The sequence below is a fragment of the Macrotis lagotis genome, chromosome 7 (genome assembly GCF_037893015.1).
Source record: "Macrotis lagotis isolate mMagLag1 chromosome 7, bilby.v1.9.chrom.fasta, whole genome shotgun sequence".
In the NCBI taxonomy this organism is placed as follows: Eukaryota; Metazoa; Chordata; class Mammalia; order Peramelemorphia; family Peramelidae; genus Macrotis; species Macrotis lagotis.
Genome location: NC_133664.1, coordinates 96,062,242 through 96,083,091, shown reverse-complemented (window position 1 = coordinate 96,083,091; position 20,850 = coordinate 96,062,242). Strand labels below are relative to the sequence as shown.

Genomic DNA, 20,850 nt, shown 5'->3' with positions numbered 1-20,850 from the left:
GTCTATGCCTAAGTCATTTTCTGTCAATGTCAATGTCTATGTCTATATCTATCTATGTCTATATCTATGTTTATATTTATGTCAATGTCTATGTCTATGTCTATCCAAGTCTATTTCTATGTCTATATCTGTCTATGTCAACATCTGTGTTTATGTCTATCAATGTCAAAGTCTTTGTCTTTATCTATGTCAGTGTCTATTTCTATATCTTTGTCAATGCCTATGTCTACATCTATGTCCATATTTATATCTACATTTGTCTGTATTTATGTGTGTCTACGTCTATGTCTTTGTCTATGTGTATGTCTGTCTACGTCTATAACTATGTCAGTGTCTATGTATATATATATCTATGTCTATATTTAAGTCTTTATTTGTGTATATATCAATGTCTATGTCTATATCTTTCTGTCTGTATTTAAGTCTTTGTTTTGGTCTATGTCTATGTCTACATCTACCTCTATGTCTATGTCTGTCTATGTCTATTTCTAAGTCTGCATTTATGTCTATGTCTATGTCAATGTTTATGTCTATATTTATCTATATTTAAGTCTGTATTTATGTCAATGTCTAAGTCTATGTCTACGTCTATACCTATGTCAATGTGTATATCTATGTCTATGTCTATATTTAAGTTTGTATTTATGTCTATGTCTATGTCTACGTCTATATCTATGTCTAAGTCTGTATGTCAACGTCTATGTCTATTTTTATCTGTGTCTATGTCTATGTGTATATCTATCTTTGTCTATTTTTAAGTCTGTATTTATGTCTATGTCTACATCTATGTCTTTGTCTAAGTCTGTATTTATGTCTATGTCTATATCTATGTCTATATTTAAGTCTATATTTATGTCTATGTATATGTCAGTTTCAATGTCTATGTTTATATCTGTCAACATCTATGTCTGTGTCTATCTATGTCAATGTCTGTGTCTATGTTTATGTCTATATTTAAGTATGTATTTATGTCTATGTCCATTTCAATGTCTATGTCTATATCTATGTCAACATCTATGTCTATATTTATCTATGTCAACCTCTATGTCTATGTCTATGTCAAAGTCTATATCTATATCTCTCCATGTCAACATCTATGTCTATGTCTTTCTATGTCAAAGTCTATGTCTATATCTATGTCAACATCTATGTCTATATCTATGTCAATGTCTATGTCTAGATCTATCCATGTCTATATCATATAATTAAGTCTGTATTTATGTCTATATCTGTGTCAATGTCTATATCTACCTATGTCTATATTTAAGTCTGTATTTATGTCTATGTCTGTATTCATGTCAATATCTATGTTTATGTCTATGCCTACGTCTACGTCTACGTCCACTTCTACGTCTATGTCAATGTCTATGTCTATATCTATGTCTATGTATATGTCAGTTTCAATGTCTATGTTTATATCTATGTCAACATCTATGTCTGTGTCTATTTATGTCAATGTCTATGTCTATATCTATGTTTATGTCTATATTAAAGTCTGTATTTATATCTTTGTCTATATCTATCTATGTCTATATTTAAGTCTGTATTTATATCATTGTCTATGTCTATGTCTATATCTATGCCAATGTCTTGTGTCTATATCTATGTCTCTCTGTATTTATCTCAGTGTCTATGTCTATGTCTATATTATGTCAATGTCTGTCTATATCCATGTCTCTCAGTATTTATGTCAATGTATATGTCTATATGTAAGTCTATTTCTATGTCTATATCTATGTCTGTATTTATGTAAATATCTATGTAAATATCTATGTCTTATCTATGTCTATGTCTATTTCTATATCTATGTCTATATTTTAGCATGTATTTATGTCTATGTCTATTTCAAAGTCTATGTCTATATCTATCTATGTCTATGTTTAAGTCTGTATTTATGTCTATGTCTATGTCTACGTCTATGTCTAAGTCTACCTCCATGTCTAAGTCTGTATTTCTGTCTATATCTATGTCAATGTCTATATCTATCTATGTCTGTATTTAAGTCTGTAATTTTGCCTATGTCTGCGTCTACGTCTATCTCTATTTCTCAGTCTGCATTTATGTATATATCTGTGTCTATGTCTATATCTATGACAATGTCTATGTCTATATGTATCTATGTCTATATTTAAGTCTGTATTTATGTCTATGTCTATATCTATGTCAATGTCTATATGTATCTATGTCTATATTTAAGTCTATATTTATGTCTATGTCTATGTCTATATCTATGTCAATGTCTATATGTATCTATGTCTATATTTAAGTCTGTATTTATGTCTATGTCTATGTCTATATCTATGTCAATGTCTATGTCTATATGTATCTATGTCAATGTCTATGCCTATGTCTGTGTCTATATCTATGTCAATGCCTATCTATTTCTATGTCTATGTCTGTCTGTATTTATGTCAATGTCTATGTCTCTGTCTATCCAAATCTATTCCTATGCTTATATCTATGTCAACATCTATGTCTATGTCTATCAATGTCAAAGTCTTTGTCTTTATGTCAATGTCTATTTCTATATCTTTGTCAATGTCTATGTCTATATCTATGTCTGTATTTATGTCTATATTTGTCTGTATTTATGTCTATGTCTACGTCTATGTCTTTGTCTTTGTCTATGTCTATGTCTATAACTATATCAATGTCTATATCTATCTATATCTATGTCTATTTATAAGTCTGTATTTATGTCTATGTCTTTGTCTATTTCAGCGTCTATGTCTTTATCTATATCAGCATCTATGTCTGTATCTATGTCAATGTCTATGTCAAAATCTGTCTGTATCTATGTCAACATCTATGTTTATATCTCTCTATGTCAACAGGCATGTCTATGTCTATCTGTGTCAAGGCCTATGTCTATATCTATATCTATGTCTATATCTATGTCTGTGTCTAAGCCTGTATTTATGTCTGTCTGTATTTATATCAATGTCAATGTCTATGTCAATGTCTGTCTATGTCTATATCTATATCTATGTCTCTTTCTATATCTATGTCTCAGTCTGTATTTATGTCTATGTCTACATCTATGTCTATGTCTATGTATGTGTTTATATCTAAGTCTATATTTATGTCCATGTCTATGCCTATGTCTTTGTCTGTATGTCAATGTCTATGTCTATCTATGTCTATGTCAATGTCTTTGTCTATATCTATGTCTATGTCCATGTCTATATCTATATCAATGTCTGCCTTTGTCAATATCTATCTATGTCTATGTCTATATCTATGTTTCAGTCTATATTTATGTCTATGTCTACATCTATGTTTATGTCTAAGTCTGTATTTATGTCAATGTCTATGCCTATTTCTATGTCTATATGTCAACATCTATGTCTGTATCTATGTATATGCCCATGTCTGTGTCTAAATCTGTATTCATGTCAGTGTCTATGTCTATGTCTACATCTATGTCTATGTCTTTGTCTATGTCTATCCATGTCAGTGTCTATATCTGTATCTATGTCTATGTCTATATCTATATCTATATCAATGTCTGTCTTTGTCTATATCTATCTATGTCTATGTCTACCTCTATGTTTCAGTCTGTATTTATGTTTGTGTCTACGTCTATGTTTATGTCTAAGTCTGTATTTATGTCAATGTCTATGCCTATTTCTATGCCTATATGTCATTGTCTATGTCTATATCTACCTATGTCTATGTCTAAGTCTGCATTCATGTCTATGTCTACATCTATGACTATGTCTATATCTATGTCAATGTCTATGTCTTTACCTATTTCAATGTCTTTGTCTATATGTGAACGTCTATGTCTATGTGTATGTCAATGTCTATGTCTACATCTATGTCTATCTATGTCAAAGTCTATGTCTATATTTATGTCAATTTCTATGTGTATGTGTATGTGTATGTCTATGTCTATATACATCAATGTCTATGTCTATGTCAACATCTATGTCTATTTCTATCTTTGTCAAAATCTATGTCTATATCTTTGTCAATGTCTTTGTCTATATTTATGTGAACGTCTATGTCTGTTTATGTCAACATCTATGTCTAAGTCTATCTATGTCAAAGTATATGTCTATATTTATGTCAACATCTATGTCTATATCTATATCTATCTTTGTCTATATTTAAGTCTGTATTTATTTCTATGTCTGTCTATGTCTATGTCAATGTCTTTGTCTATATCTATCTATATCTGTGTCTATGTCAATGTCTGTGTCAATGCCTCTGTCTATATCTGTGTCAAAGTCTATGTCTATATCCATGTCAATGTCTTTGTCTATATCTATGTCATCGTCTATGTCTATATCTATGTCACTGTCTATGTCTATGTCTATATCTATCTATGTCAATGTCTATGTGTATATCTATGTCTATGTGTATATATGTCAATGTCTATGTCTTTGTCTATGTCTATATCTATGTGTACATCTATGTCTATGTCTATATCTATGTCAGTGTCTATGTGTATATCTATCTGTGTCTATGTCTACATCTATGTGTATGTCAATATCTATGCCTATATCTATCCATATCTATATATGTCTATGTCTGTGTTCATGTCTATGTCAATGTCAATGTCTACATTCACGCCCATGACAATTGCAATGTCTATATCTACGCTGGTGCTAATGTCAATGCCAGTGCCAATGTCAACATCAACGGATGTGTTTATGTCTATGCCTGTGTCACTGTCTGTGCTTATCTCTATCTATGTCAATGTCTGTGTCAATGTGAATGTCTAGGTCTTTGCCTATCTATGTCAATGTCGATGTTAGTGTCAATGTCTCTAGAAAGCCCCTTTGCAACACCCATCAGGTGTATCCAGGGAAACAAGGACGTTTAGACCAGCGGGACTCTGGGAATCTCACTCCTGATTCCTATTTCCTTCTCTTCCAGGGGTTATTAGAGCAGGCAGGGGGTTGTGTTCTTCCTGAGCAGTGTCACTGTCTCTTGGGCCCCAGTGATGGAGTAGGGGAGCCCCAGACTGTGGCTCCTGGAGAACACTTGCATCTGGGTTGTAAGGAGTGGTAAGTGATGGAGGGAGATGGTTTAGAGATGGGACCTCATGGAGAATCTGGGACGGAGGCTGTGCTGGAGAAACTAGCTTTCTTACTCTCGGTCTAAGGTCTATGGCCAAGAAATGGATGGGGAGTGGTAGGGAAAGGTTGGAACCTTTGTTCACTCTTGACAGAGCAGATGGATTAAAGGTCTAAGAAGCTTGGGCCTGGGGTAGAACATCAAAGAATGTGGATCCAGGAGTGCATCCTTCTTCCCCCATCCTGTCCTTGGTTATTCTCAGTGCTCTGCTTCTCCTTTACCTTCACTCACTAAATCCCTCAGGGACATGTCCCCTGCTCCATATCCCAACACCTAGGGGTTATTCAGGCTCAGCTCTCCCCACCCACAAAAATACCTTCTCCACAGTATCTGCCAGGATGGGGACCTGCAGTGTTCCAGTCATAACTGCCAAGGTAACTCTAGTTCATCTTGACACCATCTCCTTCCCATCCTTGCCCCAAGCCCATCTTGCTATCCCTCCATGGCTCACATCTCCCAAGCCTAACCACTTCTCATTGTGCCTCCTTTTCCCCTAATTCTCCAGTCTCCTTCATGCCTAGGTCTAACGAGTTCCATTAGAGTTGATGCAACCATATGGGAGACCGTTCTGGATTCTCTCTATCTGTGCCCTGCTCCCAGGTCTTCTACCCCTGAGTGGCTGGTCAGAGTGGTCGCCCTGTGGACCTTGTTTGCCACTGGCTGTTCTGGCTCCAACATCCCTGAGTCTCCTGCAGGAGCATGGACCCCAGGATGGACCCTCTCCTTTGCCTGCTGATTTCCCCTTACTGGCTTCTGAGCAGCAGCGGCACCGCTTGTGCCTAGATCCTGAGACAGGAAAGGCCTGGACTGGGGACCCCCAGTTCTGTACTGCCCCTTTGGTCCAGCGGCGCCTGTGTCCTGACCCTGAAGTCTGCCAAGGTAACATGAGAGAAGGTGAAGTAGTCCTATTGGCAGGACTGAGCTGGGAGCTTTCTAGAATGACCAAGCCAGTGTCCGCACCCAATGAAGATTTTGAACCAGATCCGAGTTCCCTTCCTTCCCTTCCATTTTCCTTCCTGGCCTTTGGGCTGAAGCATCTCCAGTTGCCAATCTGAACATGACATTTTCAGAAATAACTGGCAAGGCCTGCTCCTCCCCAGAGCCAGCTGTGCTTCCAGAAGGAAACCAAGGAAGGCCTTGGTATAGGGCAGGAAGCAGGGATGGCAAGTGAGCCCTGCACTTTCCTTTTTACCACTTATCCCCAGTAATCTTTCTTTCTTTGCCCATCTAGATCTTTGTCAGTGGGAACCCTGGGGCTCTTGGAGTCTATGTCAAGTATCTTGTAGTGGAGGATTCCGACTACGTTGGCGGAAAGGAAGGGGTCTTGCCAGAGAAAAATGCAAGGAACCCTTGGCTCAGACAGAAAGTTGCAATACCGATCCATGCCCAGGTAACCTCCTGCTCCAGGAACCTGAGAGTAATAACAGGAAGAGGAGGGTTCTCATTGAATAATGAATGACCTGCCAACACTTAGCTTCTGCCTCAGTTTCCTCAACTGTAAAATGAGGATCATAATAGCATCTACCTCACAAGATTAGATCACAAGATTATAATCAAATGAGATAATATTTATAAGACACTTAGCACAGTGTAGGCACATGGTAGTTACTTAATAAATGCTTGTTTCCTTCCCCTTCCTTTCTTTAAGAACAGTGCCAATGGGCAAGTCAGAGATGAGGAAGAATCAAGGAATTGCAAAGATAGGGATTATAGAAGAAAAGAATGATGTGGTGGAGAGATTGGAAGTGGACAAAATGGGGGTTCCATTTATCCAAATTCTTTATAACATACATCTTGTGTCCCAGGGGAGATTTGTGAGGCTCAAGGTACAGTACCAACAGCTGATTGTGCCAACCAGTGTCCCCGCAGCTGTTTTGACCTTTGGAACAGAGTGCAGTGTCTTCAAGGGCCCTGCAGCCCAGGTATAAATCTATCCACTCAGACTTTTAATTTCTTTTTTTTTTATTTGCAAGGCAATGGGATTAAGTGGCTTGCCCAAGGCCACACAGCTAGGTAATTATTAAGTGTCTGAGGCCGGATTTGAACTCAGGTCCTCCTGACTCCAGGGCTGGTGCTATATTCACTGTGCCACATGGCTGCCCCCCAGAGTTTTAATTTCTAACAAAGAATTAGGCTAATAGCCATAAAAACTGATTCCAACTCCCTAGCCACTGCTACACATATAATAATTCCTGTATGAAAATAAATTTCATTCACTCTATTTTGTTTAATCCCAACTCTCTTTTATGATCAAGGAAGTAGTGTGGTTTTTTTTTTCATACCTATATCTTTGTTGGAAAAGTATTTATGGATTCTACTAATGAATTTCTAGTCCCCAAATGTTCAGTTTCCCAAGTAGTTTTGAAAATGTTGTAGTCAGGGACAACTAGGTAGTGCAGTAGATAGAGCACTGGCTCTGGAGTCAGGAGGACCTGAGTTCAAATCCAGCCTCAGACACTTAATAATTACCTGTGTGACACTGGGCAAGTCACTTAACTCTATTGCCTTGCAAAAAATATGAAAAAATAGGAAAGAAAATGTTGTAGGCAATGGAGAGCCATTATATATTAGCAATATGGTGTGATTTGCTGATCTGTATCTAGTTTCTGCCAGATTGCTTTCCAGTTTTTTTCCAATAATTTTTGTTGAATACTGAGTTCTTGCTCCACTAAGGAGATTTTTGGATTTTTTTCAAACACCAGGCTACTGTGCTCATTTACTTCTATGTTGTATACTTAATCTGTTCCACTGATGAACGTTGATATTAATCACCCAAGTACAAAATTATTTTGGTGATTACTCTTTTGCAGTATAGTCTAAAATTTGGTACTTCTAGGCTTCTTTCTTTCCACAATTTTTTTTTCACAATTTCCTTGATGTTCTTGACATTTTGTTTTTCCAGATGAATGTTACTATTATCCTATCTGATGTTACTTATCCTATCGCATGTGCAACCAATATCTCTCCAAATGAAGATCCTTCTCTGTTTGTGTAGAATCCTTTGCAATTGTGTTCATATAGTTTTTGTGAGTCCTGGTAGGCAGATTCCCAAGTATTTTATATTTTCTGTAGTCTTCTTCTTTTTTGTTGTTGATTTTTCAAGGCAATGAGGTTAAGTGACTTGCCCAAGGTCACACAGCTAGGTAATTATTAAGGTCACATTTGAACTCAGATCCTCCTGACTCCAGGGCTGGTGCTCTATCCACTGTACCACCTAGCTTCCCCTTTCTGTAGTCTCCTTAGGCCATTGTGCATTTTGGCAAGAATGAATTCATGTGTACATGTGCACCTCTGTGTGTGTGTGTGTGTATCTTTCCTTATCCCCTCAAATCTTGTTCTCCCACCGAGGTTGCCGTTGTCCCCCTGGTCAGCTGCTTCAGGATGGACATTGTGTACCTATATCTTCTTGTCCCTGTGACCTCCCAAGCTCCAATGCCACTTGGAAACTGCCCCCAACTGGGGAGCTGCAGTTGGACTGCCATAACTGGTATAGGGGTGATAGTGGTTTTAGGGAGGTTGACCTATAACCAGGGGTGTGCTAGAGCTAGTTAGAATTGGCTCCAGAGGACTAATTGTTAAAATTTCAAAATGAACATTTACATCTCAGAAAGTAGCAAACGCTTTTTGTAAGGACTGATTTGTTATCTTGTTGATTACCCAGATTTAGGAAAGTTATGGAGAAAAGTTTAATAATACAGATTAAATTTAAAAGTATATCATGTGTACGTTTTTTGGAAAGTCAGTTATTAAGCATTTATCAGCATGCATATATCAGTTTTGTAGTCCCTGGGGATGGGTGAGTGAGAGGTGGGATGTGGAGAGGAGTGGGAAGAGGGAAAATGGGATTGAGACCTCAATTCTTCTCCCTGGGTGTATCTGCCTATCTTTAGTACTTGTGTCAATGGGTCCTTGGTGTGCACACCCTATGAGTGTCTGACCTTTGGACCCTGGTCACACTGGAGTGACTGCTCAGCTTCCTGTGGTGGGGGTACCAGGGAGCGGCACCGGAGCTGTGAAGACAGTCTCCAGGGGTTCCCATGCCAACTCCAGGACATCAAACAGATGGAAGAATGCAATTCCGAGTCCTGCACAAGTAAGTGCTCATGTTTGGTCCCTCAGTTTCTGGGTATCATGCCTAAGCAGCTCTTTTGCCCCAGATGCCATTATGATCTGGAACTGGCTGAGGGTACCCTGTATTTCAGCTTTATGTCAAGTGGGTGAGTGGTCAGAGTGGAGTGATTGCAGTGTCAGCTGTGGAGGCGGTGTGTCAGAAAGGAAAAGAGATCCACCTCTGGGGACACTATGCCCCCTGCTCTCACCCCTGAGGCTCCATAGGACATGCAACCCCCAGTCCTGCAGCCAAGGTAAGGGGGTGAGGGAAGCAGAGGAAGGTGGAAGGCATTCAGATCTGGGGGTAGAAGAGGTAAGGGTTAGAGATTCTTTGCTTCTAAATCCTAAACTGTAGGACAGGGTAAGGTGTACTTAGAGTAAGAGACAAGGATTCTATATTTCCACAAAATATTTTTTACCTTTCCAACAAACTTTATAGCTGATAGAGCATTAGATAGTACAGTGGGTAGAGTGTGGGCCTCAAATCGGACCCTAGATACTTACTAGCTTGGTGACCTTCAGCAAGTCACTAACCCTGATTACTTCACATCCAGGGCCATCTCCAGGTGTCCTGATTCATATCTGGCCACTGGATTCAGGTGGCTCTGGAGGAAGAAGTGAGGCTGGTGACTTAGCACGGCACCCCTCATTGAAATCCAATTCATGTGCATATCATGGCATCACTTCCCCTGATGTCATGGTCTTCATGATCTCATTTTATCTCAGCAACTCTTAGCCACAGCAGAGAAGGCAGTATATCTTCATTGCTGATTCGGAGAAACCGAGGCACAGATAAATTAAATAACTTGCCCCAAATTCACATGATCAATGGCAGAGTCCATTTATGAAACCAGGCCTCATGATTTCCAGCTCTATGCTGCTTTCCGTCTAGGTTAGGAAGGGGACCCAAACTTAATTCTTTCTATGTCTTGTGGTTTCTCCCATGAAGCTATGGTCTGCCTTGCTCCCCTCTCCAGAATGCCCTCCTGGTCAGAGATCTGACCCCTGTGCCACATCATGCCCAAGCCGATGCTCAGACCTACAGGATGGCACCCTCTGTGTTCAGTTGCCTTGCCAACCTGGCTGCAGCTGTCCTGATGGGCAGGTGAATATAGTGAAAATGCTGCAGGGGTGAGGGTTAGAGGGGTGCATTTGTCGGGAGGTGGTGTGGGGGGCTATCTCTTTATGTTCCTTACATGCCAGAGTGACACATGTGCCCAGTCTTGGGAGTAGAGATTTTGGGTGATCTTATAAAAAGAGGAATCCTGGGAAAGGGGAAGGGGCAGAGAGTGGCTCAAGGCCTGGGACTGGCAATCCTCCAACCAGGTACTGTCAGTGTGGGGAGGCAGCTGGCTCCAGCCCGACAAAAGCCTGCCCTGGACATGGGCTAAGTCATTGTCATGCTTCTGCATTAGTTACTGCAGACTGGTAGATGTGTACCCCTGGCTGAGTGCCCCTGTGTCCAGTTTTCACTGCCCTGGGCTCTTTTCTTGACCCTGGAGGAGCAGGCAGAAGAGCTACCTTCTGGGACCATACTTGTCCGGAACTGTACCCAGTGGTGAGGGCGCCCAGGAATTAATAGCTAAGAAAATTTGGGGGAAATGGGGGTGGGGGGAAGAAAGGAGATGGGATAGAGTAGGGATGGAATAGATTGGGAGGTGATGGGACAGAAGGAGATGGAGTAGGGTGTTCAGTTGGAATTATACCAACTGGTGAAGCCACTTGGAACTTTATTAGAGGAAAGGGCCTTTGGGGAGAAATAGGGGGAGAGAAAAGGGTTAGGGATGGAATAGGGTGGGGAAAGAAGGGTGGAAGAGAATGGCATGAGATACTCAGCTGAATACTGTGGTTCTGATCTTCCAGCATTTGCCAGGAAGGATCCTTCAACTGTTCTAGCGGTGACTGCCAAGGTGAGACATAGCCCTACCCAGTGATCCTTCCATGGCACTATCCCTTCACCTGGCTTGCTCTAGGTCTAAGGGATTCAGAATCTGGCTCATGTCCAATCTCCTCATCTTCCCAACATCCAGGGCTATGGATGTGGGGGTAGGAATGGGACCACAATGGGAGTTATGGGTGGCCAGGAGGGTGTGTTTGGGGAGGATGGGTCCTGATCCTTCCTCCCCTGATTTGTTGAGGTTATTTACTTGCTTTCTACCTATCCTTCAAGGGCCCCTATTTCCCCTTGACCCACCCAGTGACCACTGACCAATTTATATAGTATTTATCCTCAATTTATGTAGTATTTCTGTCACCTAATATTCATCAGCACTCCTTTATTGCCTACCATTGTCATTATCTATGTGTGTCTCCAATTAGATTGAAAGTTGGAAGTTAGGGACCATGTTATAGATTCTTTTACCCCTCTGAGGAATGAACACTTGCTTAGGTGTCCAGCAGTAGACAAATACTGTGGTGAATACAAAGCTTGAGGAGCTAGCCTCCTGACCATCTAAGAGATTGCAATCTAGCTGGGAAGGAAAAATAATATGGGGAACAATGCATGATGCACAGAAGCTTGGGCTGGATTTTTCAGAGAAGGGAAAACTCATGGGCTGGAGCAGTTAAGAAGGCTTCTTGGAGAAGCCAGACTTGAGTTGGACCCAGGATGATGGGTAGGATTTGACTGATCAGAAAGGATGAGGCATCTGGGTGGAAAGAATGTCATGGACAAGAGGTAACAAGGGATAGTGGAGGGATTGGTGCATTTGAATCAGAAAGGACCAGGGTGCTATTTGCTGTCCATGTGGCCTTGGCTGGACAAGGCCTCTATAATTGCTTCTAGCTTGGAATTCTTTTCTATAAGTCACACTTCTGCTCCCCAGAGGCTTGTAATTTAGCTGGAGAGAGTGAGACTAGGCAGACAGAACAATTATGGAACCATTTTTAAAGAGAAGATGATAGCACAGTGGTATAGACAGTGATGCTGGAGGAGGTGAGAAAAGGGAAAGAGCCGTGTGGGCTGGGGTGGTTGGAGAAATGTCTTGACAAAAGGACAATTTGAGCTAAGTCTTGGAGAATGAATATTCCATGGACAGGTGGAGAAGTGTATAGGAGACAGAGGGAACAGAATGTGTAGAGGTGGGAGTGATGTGATGAAGGCGAGGAAGGAAATCAGTCTAGATGAGATGTATAGAGAAGGAGTGTAGGGGCAAGGAGTCTTCTGGGGACCCTGAAGGGAAGGAGAAAAATAGAATCCTTTGGGGACATCTGCTTCCTGGTCTGAGGGATGGATTCCTGGTCTTGGGCTAATGGAATAGTGGGGCTTGTGGTGCTCTCTAGCAGAGTGTTCACCTGGAGAAAGGTGGCAGCAGATGGTACCAGGGGAACCAGGTCTGTGTGAGAAGACTTGTCAGGAGGTGTATGCTGAGGAGCCCCTCCAGAGCAACTGCAGCATGGGGCCGATGGGGGGCTGTGTATGCCAAAGCGGGCATTATCGTAACCAGGAAGGCACCTGTGTCACTGCTGCCCAATGCGAGTGCTGGCACCATGGACACATCTACTTGGTGAGATGCCCCCTTCTGCCAACCACAGGGAAAGTGCCATTTCTCCCACCCTGACTCCAGTTTCTCTCTTTATCCTTTCCCTCACATCTCTGGACACTGGCATGAGCTCTTCAACCCCAAAACAAAGGTCATGTTATCTGATTTGAAAGCAGCTCCTTCCCGTCATAAAATAATTATACCCAGAACCTGTTCTGCTGTTTTTGTTTTGGCATGCTTTGGTTATTTGGGAGATCCTAGGGTATTTTGGAAATGTTCTTGTTCCATAATTTTCCTTTCAGCCTGGGGCTGAGTGGCAGGATGACTGTGAGTGGTGCAGATGCATTGATGGGAGGAGCTTTTGTACCCGGAATTGTCCCCCCATCATCTGTGCTCAGGTACCCTCACCTCCCGTGCCAGGGAGGGCCTCCTGTACCTCTTCCCTCTTGAGGCATCTCTGAAGGTGCTTATGTACTTATCTGCGGAAGAAGGCATTCCACATTGAGGTTTACTCTTGGGGTGACTGGGAGGGCAGTGAAGCGGGCTTCTTTTACCAAGTTGGGTCTTTGACTGTTCCTACAGGGTGAGATAAAAGTACAGAAACCAGATAGTTGCTGTCCTGTATGTCAACAGGAGGCAGTAGGTACAGAGTGAATGCTTGGGCAGGGGGGAGTCCCCTGCTCTGCCCTTCTTTATGTTCTACCCTTCTTCTCTTCCCTCAGTTCCCATAACCCTGAAGTTCTTTCTGGATTATCCTTCCTCTTCTCACTAGAAATCTTAGAAAAAACTAGGTCCTACTTCATAGTCTTGAGCAGCCCTTGTCCCCAATCCCACTTCTACTTATACTGCAGACCTGGTTCAGGTGTCCCGGCCCTGACCCCCTCTAGCACTTTGATGCCCCTCAGATAAAAGAGGAGACACCCAGTCAGGTTTTTACCTTTCTCCATCTTGCTCCAGCCCTCTCCTCTATCCCCTTCTCCTTCCCACCTTCATTCTATACCCATTGCCTACTTCCCTCCCTTTCCTAACAGAGGAGTCATTAGTGTCCTGCAAACACATCACAGAGCTTCGAAACATCACCAAGGGCTCTTGTCACCTGCACCAGGTGGAGGTGAGCTACTGTAGTGGCCACTGTCCTTCCAGCACTAATGTCATTCCAGAGGTGAGTGCTGGATCCTCCAGAAAGGGTGTGGAGAGTGGGATACTGAGGGAAGGAGGACAGGAAGAAAGGAGTTCCCTATTATCCAACTGAGAGAAAATGATGACACTTTGTGGAGCAGGAAAATTGATGAAATGAAGTCTGCAAGTTTTACTAATTACTTACAACTGTCCTACTCTGGGCTAGACGCTGTGGAAAATACAAAATACAAAAAGAAAAGGTTCTGTTTTCCTGAGAAGTTCCTATCATCTGGAGGGGGAAAATGCTATGAGACAGAAATAATTAGTGCTTGTGAAAAAATCATTTTTTTCCTTCCCTGAGAAAATATTTCTCCTCTCCCCACAGTAAAAAAAAACAAAAAAACCAACTTGGTAATATCACTTGTATATCATATCCATCTTTCACTTATAATGTGAGGGACTGGAATTTGTTGATCTTTAAAGTTCCTCCTGTTCTAACTCTCACAATCTTCTCAAGTACACAGGAAGGGACATTTCTTTACATGTTCAGGAGTAAAATTTTCTAATTTCTAAATGCTTATGTCAATAAAATAGAGAAAAGGGCATATCATTGAACTGGGTATGCAACTTTTTAGTTTAGTCTAGAAAAAGAACAAATTAAAAATCCACAATTAACACCAAATTGGAAATCCTGAAAACCAGAGATTAATAAATGAATGAATGAAATAATAAATAAATAAATAAAACAAAACAGAGCTGATTTTATGAAAAAAAATCTCCAAGATAAATAAACATTTCCTAATGATAAAAGCCATCTAAAAGTAGAATGGGCTACCTTTAGAGGAAGTGGGTTTTGCCCTCACTGGGAGTCTTCCAGCACAGGCTGGATGTTGTTGTTCAGTTGTGTCTGACTCCTCGTGACCACATTTGGGGTTTTCTTGACAAAGATACTGCAGTGGTTTACCATTTCCTTCTCCATCTCAGATGAGGAAACAGAGGCAAATAGGGGTTAAGTAACTCACCTAAGGTCATAGAGCTATATGCCTGAGGCCAGATTTGAACTCAAGAAGAGGAGACATCTTGATTCAAAACCAAGTGCTCTATCTACTGTGCCACCTAAAACCATTGTAGTTGCTTTTATTTTTATTCTACAACACCCTCCTGTGCAATAGTGGTGCAGTTAAACAAAGCAATGGGTACATTGACCGTGTCTGATGACATATAACTCATTCTATACCTGTTGTTGTTAGTCACCTCCAACTCTTTGTGACAAGGATATTGGAGTGGATTGTCATTTCCTTTTCCAGTTCATTTTAGAGTATATGAACAAAGGCAAACAGGGTTAAGTGACTTGCTTAGGGTCATGTAACTAGTAAGTATCTGAGGCTGGATGTGAACTTAAGTCCTCCTGACTCCAGGTCCAGTACTCTATCTACTGCATCACCTAGTTTCCCCAAAAGGCTGGATGATCACTTGTCAAATATGTCATAGTGAGGATTCTTGGGTTGAAATAGATGTTTTGTGAGATCCTTTTCATCCTTGAGATTCTGTCTTGGTAGTAGACTGCCAGGTCTTACTTAGAGCCTATGGTTAGAGATTAAAGTGTTGACTTGCCATAAGGAAAACCTGAGTTGAATTCTGCCTAGAACATTAACTCTGTTTTATGAGCAAACCATAATCCCTTTTAGCCTCAATTTTCTCATTTCTAAAATGGAAATTTAGATGACAGTGATCACTTTTTCCATGATCATCCCTCTTGCCCCAATTAACAACTAGCTCCTTAGGTCTAATATAGAGACAACTGTTACCCTATGGACTAACCTTCCCCAAGTGATTTTTATCACTAGATGTGTAGTGAAATTTATATACAAAAAATCCCCACAAGTGTGTGTTGGGGAAATACTTTTAGTTTAGTTGTTTCAAGGTATATCTTCCCAATAGACTATAAGTCTCTGGAGAACTGGACTGTTGACCTTTTCTAACCTTGTACTTCTCTAAGCTCAAAGCTTACATAAGGTACATAAAGCTTACAAAAATACAAAAAAATACATATTCAATTAGTTGAATATCAGTGTGGGTTGTAGTAATCGAGAGCTTTCATTTGTTGTATGCTTCTTATCTTCCTTTGCACAATGACAATGGAGAGAGTCAAAGGAGGAGGTTACACTTTTTGATGGCATATGGGAGGTCTGGCAAGGTTGACACTTTCATGATCTCTTGCTCCATTCCCACTCCATCTGGATCCCTGTCTAACCCAGATTCCTTCCATTTGCACCCAGGAACCATACCTGCAGAGCATGTGTGACTGCTGCAGCTACCTCCTGGACCCTGTGAACCCGGTCCGCATCCTGAATTTGCATTGTCCTGGCGGTGGCACAGAGCCTGTTGTACTTCCAATCATACATAGCTGCCAATGCAGTTCCTGCCAGGGTGAGAGGCCAAGAGTACCTGTATGCATATTTTTATATGTGTTTGTGTTTTGGTGGGAAAGATGGTGGTTGGTGATGGTTCAAGTGAGGGTTGGGATTTTGTCCCTGGGCTAGAAGATCCTTCCTGCCATCCCAAGATAGATGCAGTGTGCCAGGTCTAGGGGAATACAGAGAATACAAGAAGGACAGGGCCAGTTATGGTTTGATCTTATGGAGAGTTTCCCTATTTACACTCCATCCACACTACCCCCTCCTCATCAAAACAAATAAAGCCTCTTTCCCCACCCCGTTCTCCCCTTCCAACTTCTCTGTCCTTTATTCATTCCTGTTCTAGTCACTGTGGGTTACCTTGCCACTTGCCTCCTTCTTTTGAACATTTCTCTCTCTGCCTGGGTCTCTTTCACAGGAGGGGATTTATCAAAGCGCTGAAGAGATTGGATCGCTTGGCAACATACTTAGTTCAGCAAGATGAACTGTATTGTCTCATTTCAAGACCAGCTTTTAGCTTTAGCTCAAGGAATTTGGAGTTTGTGAAAATATAGCCTACCATAGTTGTGGTGGACAGCCCCTCTGTTCATGAAGCCAATAGATCAGTATGTATAAACTATAAATGACTTGGAGGCTCTGGTACAGGGGCAGCTCATCCTCTAATAAAGTAAATTTGCCAGTATTTTTTGTGTGTGGAATCTGTCTTGAGGGTTCTGGGGAAGCAGGTAGTAGATATGTGCCTTTGACAGAATGCTGGGCAGAAGAGGTGTCTTCTGAAGGACAGGCTCCTTAAATCCACAATCCACTACTAATCATATAACCTTGGGCAAGTCAGTTGTCATTCGTCCACTTTGGGCTTCATTTTCTTTGCCTATAAAATGAAAGAAAAAGAAACGAGCATTTATTAGGCACACATTCTTCTTCTTCTTCTTCTTCTTCTTCTTCTTCTTCTCATTATTATTATTTAATCTTCACAATAATCTTTCCCCATTTTACAGTTGGGGAATTAAGGCAGGCAGAGTTTGAGTGACTTGCCCAGGACAGATATGTGGCTGAAGTCAAATTTGAATTCAGGTCTTCTTGGCATACCTTGTCCATTGTGCCACCCAGCTACCAATAAAGCAGCATGGTAGAGTGGAAAGTCCATTAGCATTATAACCAGAAGATGAAGGTACTAGTCCAGGTTCTGCTATTCCCAGATGTGATTTTGGCAGAGTACTTTACCCCTCATATTGATCAACAAAATGAATGGGTATACTCTCAGGTCTTTTAGCTGAAAAGGTCTTCTCTAAATTGCCTGCAGCTGGGACCATTTTAAACCATTTTTACCTCCCATTGGCAGACTAGAGGCCCATCCATCTATTTGCCCAGGGCCCCTTCCTCTACCACAACTAACTCTCTTTTGGTCTGGTGTTTTTATTGTTGGCTACATTTAGCTGGAAATTTGCTCTATCCTAACTATCTAGGGAGAGTTAGCTGTTAATCATCTGTAGAGCTGATGGTTGAGAGGCCACAGGGACACCAGCCCAGGAGGAAGTCCAGGGAAGGAGCCAGGTTTTGGAGAGATGACAGAAAATAGAGTGCTAAAGTCAGAACTTAGAAAAAGAAATATTTTAAATAATGAACATTGTGGTTTTGAAAGAAGACTCCCAGCTGAGCAAGTGTTCTTAGATCAAAGAAAATATATTTTTACCCAGCTTATTTTTTATGCATTGCCTTTCTTACCCTCAGTTCACCTCAGCCATAGCTTGTAATTAAGTTTTTTTTGTATATAATCCTGTAATAAGTACTTTTTTAAATAGTAAGGAAGTTTAAGACATAATTATAGATTTTGAGCTTATATGGGATCCTAGAGTTTATTTAGGCCCTCCTCCTTATTTGACAGGTACAGAAACAGGTCCAAAGTGACTTGCCTAGGGTCGTACAGTATTACAGAGGTAGCATTTGATCTGACTCCAGAGCTGGGGCTCTTTTTTGTTGTGCCACATCTGTCTTCAAGTATCTTATGCTTTATTAAGGTATACAAATAATATAAATATAGCAAATAATTAAAATATAGCAGTTAAAGGGCAAGCTAGCACGTCATACAACTAAGAAGTACAGGAAGCCAATCCTAAAATCCAGTGTTGACATGAAAAACAATGCCTCAGGAAGGATGCTGGGCTGAGCCTGGGAAATCTGTGCATAATCCAGGCCTACCACTAATTAGCTCTATGACCTTGGTCAAAACATAACCTCTTTGAATCTCAATTTTATTTATAAAACAGGAATCGTAATGACCCACGTAAGTCAGAGAGATGTTGTAAGAATCCTATGAAGAAATGATATATGTGAAAGAAAATTGAAAAATATTTCTCCAAACTATGAATGGGTCATGTTGAAAGGGATTTATTATTAGGGTAGTCTATACCAGAGGTCCTTTACAATTCTGAGATTCTGCGATGCCATGATATTCTATTTTTGCTAAAATCTGGATACAGATTGATGGGTGGCATGGTGTGAGAGAAGAGAGAATTGAATTTATCATCAAAAGACATGGATTTAAATCTTGACCTTGGACAAAAACAGTGAACTTCTCTGGGGCTGGGGGGTAGGGGAACAGGGAATTGTATCAAGTGAGCATTGAGAGATCTTTCAGCTCAAATTTCTATGCTTTTACAGGACCGAAGATGGAGGAGGAAAAAAAGTTTGGTCTTCCTTCTGTCTGACTTTTCTTTCCCTGTTGCTTATGCTGCCTTCTCTTCCTTTTGATGAATATCCTTCAGAGTTCTATTTCTGGTACTTTATTCTCTCTCCCTTAGAGTTTTTACCTATATTCATGACTTCAATTATTACCTCAACACTGGCACTTTTTATATCTTTATCTACTGCTCTGATTATCCTTTTTTTTTTCCAGTTCAGTGTCTACCAGGCATTTCTACACAAAGGTTACAATACCACGTTAAATTCAAGATATCCAAAACTGATTCATTCTCTCTTCCTAAAATGACTCTTTAATTCAATTATCCCAATTTCTGACAAATAATGAATTCAACCAAGTTAAATTCCATATTTATTAGGTAAGGTACAATGTTAGCTTCGAGGGTAGAAAGCTTTAAAAAAGACAACCTTTGTCTTTGCCTCTGAAGGAACTGAGAATTTAGTCCAGTGAAAGTACACACACACACACACACACACACACACACACACACACACACACACAATTTCTACTTTGGAGAGAGGAAACAAAAAGATAATTAAATACAAAATATGTAACAGGGTAGTTAAGGACACCTTCCATGGAGCTGTATATATAGATATTTCTATAGATCCCTCTGTGTGTGTGTGTGTGTGTGTGTGTGTGTGTGTGTGTGTGTGTGTGTATCATTTCTATCACATATATCTACCACTCTGTCATCTATCTATATCATCCATCTATCATCTATCTATCTATCTATCTATCTATCTATCTATCTATCTATCATCTATCATCTATCTTTCCATCTATGGTGGGGAGAGACTGCTTTGACTCAGTGCTGAAAGATGTGTGATTCGAGATTACCCAGCAGTAATCCCTTATTGGTCACCAGGATTATGAGGTTGTGTCAAAGTAGATTGACAATTGCGCCAGAGCCCCCAATACCTAGAGTACTATATAAGGAGAGGAGAAGGACCCCACTTCTCTCTCAACTTCTTTCTTTTGAGGTTGTCACTTGAGAGTTCTGGCATTTATTTGGACTTCCAGCCATAGGATGGGTTGACAGAATTTTTTTTCTTTCTGGTGGCCATGGAAACTAGGAGCACATAGCAATGAAGACATGTACTTTCCTCAAGTCTGAGATGACACTTCAAGTCCCTGGTTGCCTCTTCTGATGTATATTTCTTTCCTCAACAATAAATGACCAAAGAGTAATATTGAGAGGTGGACATTTCTAGTGTTAGCAGTTGCCTCATGAGTTTAATCAAACCTAGTCTGTGCAAACCCAGAATTCTGGGTATCCTGAGCCACTGGTTTATAAAATATTTTTGACAATGATCTGCATACTACCCAACACAAGATCTTCAGTGAAGAAAAATAGAAGATAACAAGTGGATTTTTGCAAACAATTTTCTATATATACTGTATTATAATTGTTCTTTAGTTTAACTGTTTGTGTATTTTAAAAGTATTTGAACATGTTTATGTTAAGATCACACAAAATTCTTTGATAAATGCAAACACTAAGATAATTCTGTTTAATAATCTGGTTATTAATGTCAAGTGAAATATGAAATTTTATTGTTTAGTGGTTTCATTAGAGTTCAATTCTTCATGGCCCTATTAGGGTTTTCTTGACAAAGAAAGGGGTGGTTTGCCATTTCCTTCTCCATTTTACAGATGAAGAAACTGAGACAAACAATGTTGTTAGACTGAAGTTTAATTCAAGTCCTCCAGACTCCAGGGCCAGTGCTTTGTCCTTTGCATTAGTTAGCAACCTGAAATATTAAATTGGGAAACTTATAGTCTCCATACTCTTGGAAGATGTCTTGGGTGGGAGTGGGGAAAATGAAAAAGGCATGTACCATTTAGGTTGTGAAACTATCCAGATGCTTCAGTTTGTGGATGATAGAATACCAACTGTTATCAAACCCAAGAAAATCACAGGGTCTTCTCTTTG

General features: G+C 40.4%; 1 protein-coding gene across 1 annotated transcript in view; it reads left to right on the top strand.

Moving 5' to 3' along the window:
* LOC141494088 (SCO-spondin-like) overlaps positions 1-16,885 on the top strand; it is a 74,144-nt gene extending 57,259 nt beyond the window's left edge. The window contains exons 67-83 of the mRNA XM_074195245.1: positions 4,885-5,015; positions 5,413-5,459; positions 5,686-5,964; positions 6,317-6,475; positions 6,891-7,007; positions 8,434-8,572; positions 8,976-9,178; positions 9,288-9,449; positions 10,173-10,300; positions 10,611-10,753; positions 11,059-11,105; positions 12,478-12,701; positions 12,980-13,075; positions 13,260-13,320; positions 13,709-13,839; positions 16,076-16,226; positions 16,632-16,885. Coding sequence (XP_074051346.1) covers positions 4,885-5,015; positions 5,413-5,459; positions 5,686-5,964; positions 6,317-6,475; positions 6,891-7,007; positions 8,434-8,572; positions 8,976-9,178; positions 9,288-9,449; positions 10,173-10,300; positions 10,611-10,753; positions 11,059-11,105; positions 12,478-12,701; positions 12,980-13,075; positions 13,260-13,320; positions 13,709-13,839; positions 16,076-16,226; positions 16,632-16,654 — 2,241 coding nt within the window. The 3' untranslated portion in view covers positions 16,655-16,885. The remainder of the gene's footprint in view (positions 1-4,884; positions 5,016-5,412; positions 5,460-5,685; positions 5,965-6,316; positions 6,476-6,890; positions 7,008-8,433; positions 8,573-8,975; positions 9,179-9,287; positions 9,450-10,172; positions 10,301-10,610; positions 10,754-11,058; positions 11,106-12,477; positions 12,702-12,979; positions 13,076-13,259; positions 13,321-13,708; positions 13,840-16,075; positions 16,227-16,631) is intronic.
* Positions 16,886-20,850: the final 3,965 nt, after the last annotated feature.